General features: G+C 34.1%; 1 protein-coding gene across 1 annotated transcript in view; it reads right to left on the bottom strand.

The window, feature by feature from the left end:
- Nucleotides 1–1,926: 1,926 nt before the first annotated feature.
- Nucleotides 1,927–5,081, bottom strand: part of LOC144976099 (uncharacterized) — a 9,677-nt gene continuing 6,522 nt past the window's right edge. Inside the window, exon 3 of the mRNA XM_078920281.1 lies at nucleotides 1,927–4,161. Coding sequence (XP_078776407.1) covers nucleotides 2,952–4,148 — 1,197 coding nt within the window. The 5' untranslated portion in view covers nucleotides 4,149–4,161 and the 3' untranslated portion in view covers nucleotides 1,927–2,951. The remainder of the gene's footprint in view (nucleotides 4,162–5,081) is intronic.

The raw sequence follows: 5,081 nt of genomic DNA, 5'->3' as shown, positions 1-5,081 counted from the left end.
TTCTCGTCTGGTACCCATCTCCCATAGTCCGGCTTCATTTCCCACTGGTATCCATCTCCCCTAGTCCCAGGTTCATTTCCACTGATATCCTCTTCTCACAGTCCCAGGTTCACTCCCAACCGGTGTGCACTTCCCTGAGTCCCGGTTCATTGCCCAATGGTGCCCACCTCCCATAACTTTTGAAAATTTCGGTAGGTTTCGAAATAAAATACATTCTGAGCTCACTGTCCACTAGAATCAGCCTCTGGCAGTCCCAGGTTCAATCCTCATCAGTGTCCAAATCCCAGATTCACTCCCCACTGCTGCCTGCTTCCCATAACTTTGTCGGGTTTTGGCGGGGTTTCGTAAATAAGTAATTCCCCCTCCCCCTTGGTATTGCTTTTTTACAAAATCCAGAGTCCCAGGTTCACTCCCCACAAGTGTACACTTCCCTGAATCTCAGGATCACCCCCCACTGTTGCCTGCTTCAATAAGTTTGTCGGATATTGCCATATTTTGTCGGGTTTCGTAAAAAAGTAATTGCTTTTATATGAAACTCGCTGAAACCCGCTGAAAACCAGAGTCTCAGGTTCACCCCCCACTGGTGTACACTTCCCTTAGTCTCAGGTTCACTCCCCATTATTTGCCTACTTTCCATAACTTTGCCCCATTTTGTTGGGATTTGGCGCATTTTGTAAACAAAAAGTAATTGCTTTTTTTTTTTACAAAACCCGCCGAAACCCAGTCCCAGGTTCACTCCTCACTGGTGTTTACTTCCACGAATCTCAGGTTCACTCCCCACTGTTGCCTACTACCCATAACTTTCTCGGATATTGCCAGGATTAATCGGGTTTCGTAAAAAAGTAATTGCTTTTATATGAAACTAGCTGAAGCCCGCCGAAAACCATAGTCTCAGGTTCACTCCCCACTGGTGTATACTTCACTGAGTCTCAGGTTCACTCCCCACGCTTTGCCGCATATTGCCGGGTATCGTAAAAAAGTAATCCCCCCCCCCCACTTTTTTTATTGCTTTTTTACAAAACCCAGAGTCCCAGGTTCACTCCCCACTGGTGTACACTTCCCTGAATCTCAGGTTCATCCCCTCCCCCCCCCCCCCCCTACACACACACACACACACACGCTGCTGCCTACCTCCCATAACTTTGTCGGATATTGCCGGGTGTCGTCGCGTTTCGTAAAAAGTAATTGCTTTTTATTACGAAACCCGCCGAAACCCAGTCCCAGGTTCACTCCCCACTGGTGTACACTTTTCTGAGTCCCAGATTCACTCCCACATCTGTCCTCTTCCCATAACTTTGTCAGGTTTCGGAAAAAAAAACACCGTACAAAAACCACTATTCAGTGTCAGATACTGAATAGTACAAAAGCACTATTCAGTATCAGATACTGAATAGTGCAAAACCACTATTCAGTATCAGATACTGAATAGTGCTAGCCTTAAATGAATGTCTAAAATGTGTAAATTTCATCTATTCTTTAACTTTTAGGTATCGTTATAGATGAGTACATGACTAGACCAGTGCACAAACTTGTCACGGCGACAGTGCATCATAATGGTCATTATGAGTGATTTATGCACTATTATTCGTTACTTTTTTTAATTAATTGAAGCAATAAACATATCTAATTTTTTAAAAAGCTGTACTTTGTGGGAATCTTTGTAATATTATTTGTCCGATTGTAGTTGAGACCATTTTTCTATTTTATTGTCATAAAGCCAGTGACAGAAGTTGTAAAAAGAGCATTATGGACTAGGAGAAGGGAAGGGAGGACGCAGAAAGAGTCTAAAAAGAGAAAATGAAATAAGTTGAAGGAGAAGAAGAAGACGAAGAATAGGAAAAAGTAGAAGAAAAAAGATGAAGAATATCGAATACAATCTAGGTTATGCATAGTAAAAAATACAGCAAGACTTTGTTCCAATCATCCCACTTTATAGAAAAGTAACCCTGAATATATTTTACAACCATAACTTCAAGTATTAGCTTTACATCGGTACAGAACACAGCAGATACACATTATTCTAGGAAACTTGAATAGTGAGAGTTATTGTAACGAAGTCTTGGCGATACATTTAGTTCCTGTTATGAATCAAAATAACGATAGTCAATGTTTGAATAGGATAATGGTTGGCCACTTGCAGCTACTATCTGTCATCGGTTTCTCAAAGATGAACAAGTAGTTATCGGTGGTTTGTGCCATCCCCAAAGTTGTCACCGATCGAGCAACTTTAGAATATGTTGCTATGCTGGGTCAAAAGGAAATAATCTGAAGGAGGGAGATCAATGAAAATCATTCTTGGTCAAAGAATGGAAATAAAGACCAAGGAAAAATACACATATTCAATGACGAGGCGTGTTTTTGATACAAGGTGTGATTCTATTTTCAAAGTTTTGATTTTAATCCATTTTATGTAAAAATCCATTCAATAATATAATGTTGATGGAATGCAAACACATTTTACTTACATTAATTTCTTTGGATTTAATTCTTATCATTCTTTCATTTTTTAAAGTTGGGTTATCACCCTTTGAACATTGTTGTGTTTTTGTTTTGTTTTTTTTTTTAATTTACTGTACCTCATTCTATGTAGACGACACACACACCCACGTACACATTTAGCTACAATAGATGTGTCATAATCTGATGTAAATTACTGGAAACAAAAAAATCAAGAGACCGAAATCGTCATTTTAGGTCACTCAAATTTTACAAAGTCTACAAGAAATATCGGATATAAATAAATGGCTCAATTGTGTAAATTCCCTCTATTGTTTAATATTTTGGCATCTTTATAGATGAGAACATGACACAAGACTAGTGGCAACATTCACCGAGACATTGCATCATAATGGTCATGAATGGTCATGCATCATGAATGATTTATGTACTTTGTTTTGTTACTCTTTTTATTTTGTCAAATTTATTTTCATTTGGTATCATTTCCCAATGCTCTATCTTTTGTAAAACATCGATAAGAAATGTTGTCTGTACCTAGAACTCATGGAATAATAAATGAATATGTTGCTCGATGAGTTGATTACAGCGAATAAAGAACTTGTTAGAGCAGTAAAGTTATGATACGTGCCGTCACACTTTGGAAATAGCAAGTAAAAGAGGATAGTGTTTAAATTTTGAGGAGTGTAGCACACAATGAAAAGGGTACAAATTGCCACCATCATAACAAAAAGTCTTTTGTCCTTGTCGACTTTGATCTTCGTCTCGTCATGGATAACCGTCACCATCTCTGGCGTTTTGGAAACGTTTGGCTTTAATGGAGAGGCAGTGTTGTTAGTTTTCCTTTTTTTATTGGTGGTGGAGCTGTCTTCAGTTAAGAAGGTAGGAGTGACTCTTTTTGATAACGATGTCGATTTTCTGAATTTTCTATTGGATAATGTCTTAATCATTGTAGCATTACTTATCACAACTATGCCAAACATGATGAATCTGAGAGACACATTAATGGATCGCCCACTATCCACAGCGTTTACATATTCATCAGTATAAGAAAATGATGAGTATACTAACTTCAAGACAGATTCATTATTTGGAGATTGGTCCCAAACTAGATATGCCATTGTGTATTGCTCAAAATTACTTGCAATATTCAGGACAAAAATGACACAAACAGCATATAAAGTTTTCTTGGCGGTGAAGATATACTTGACCTTAAACGGAAACACAACAGCAACAAATCTCTCCAACGCGACATAACATGTCAAAAAGCAGGTCACTTCGTCGAAAATTGGAGTAGTTGGGTATACAATATTAACCAAAATATCTGGACTTATTATATAGATGGGACTGTTGTAGCATTCATATATGAACTGCCAAAAACTACCCCACAATGTCAGCATACACGCAGAAAAATCGGATATCGCCATTCCAGTCAAGGAGACGGTGTTACTGTCGGATAAAATTCCAATACGGAAATAAACGATGATGTTGAGGGCATTGGCAACACATCCACACAAACTGATGACACCAACTATAAAACAGTATACAACTAACATAAACCATCTTTCGGTTTGATGGTCAAATAGTGGTTTTTGACACCAATTGATTTCCTTGTTTGATAGAGTTGAGTTCTTCACGCTTGCTTCGGCAACCAGGTTTGAAATTATTAAATAGGTCTTATTAGAAAATTCCATTTTTGATATATAGCTGTGAAAGAGAGAAGGTATATCTTAACAATAAAGATTATGATTTTCAACTTTAAAAAATTGAAGGATATATAAAAATTATGGAAAATATTGTGTTTACATCAAACATTTTGGAATGGATTAATATTATTATTGTTATTATTATTATTATTATTATTATTATTATTATTATTATTATTATTATTATTATTATTATTATTATTATTATTATTATTATTATTATTATTATCATGATTATTATTATTGTTATTATTATTATTATTATCATCATCATCATCATCATCATCATCATCATCATCATCATCATCATCATCATTATCATTATTATTATTATTATTATTATTATTATTATTATTATTATTATTATTGTTATTATTATTATCATCATCATCATCATCATCATCATCATCATCATCATCATCATCATCATCATCATCATCATCATTATTATTATTATTATTATTATTATTATTATTATTATTATTATTATTATTATTATTATTATTATATCACAGCTATATATCAAAAATTGAATTTTTTACTAATACGTCTGTAATGATTTCTAACCTGGTATTATTATTAGTAATAGTAATATTATTATTTTAGTATTGATAATAATGATTACAATATAATAATAGTAATAATAATAATAATAATAATAATAATAATAATAATAATAATAATAATAATAATAATAATAATAATAATAATAATAATGATGATAATAATAATAATAATAATAATAATAATAATAATAATAATAATAATAATAATAATAATAATAATAATAATAATAAATGGGATTCATATTGCGCTTTACCCCGTTGCCACAGGCTCTAAGTGCTTTACAGTGATATAAAACAAAACATATTACAGTAAGACAGGTTTGATAGAAAAGTGATACGAATTCAATTTAACAAC

This window comes from Berghia stephanieae, chromosome 7 (assembly GCF_034508935.2).
Source record: "Berghia stephanieae isolate SIO BIC M18660-M18661 chromosome 7, UCSD_Bste_1.3, whole genome shotgun sequence".
Classification (NCBI taxonomy): Eukaryota; Metazoa; Mollusca; class Gastropoda; order Nudibranchia; family Aeolidiidae; genus Berghia; species Berghia stephanieae.
Note: the sequence above shows the minus strand (reverse complement) of the source record. Positions and strands in the feature narration are given on the sequence as shown.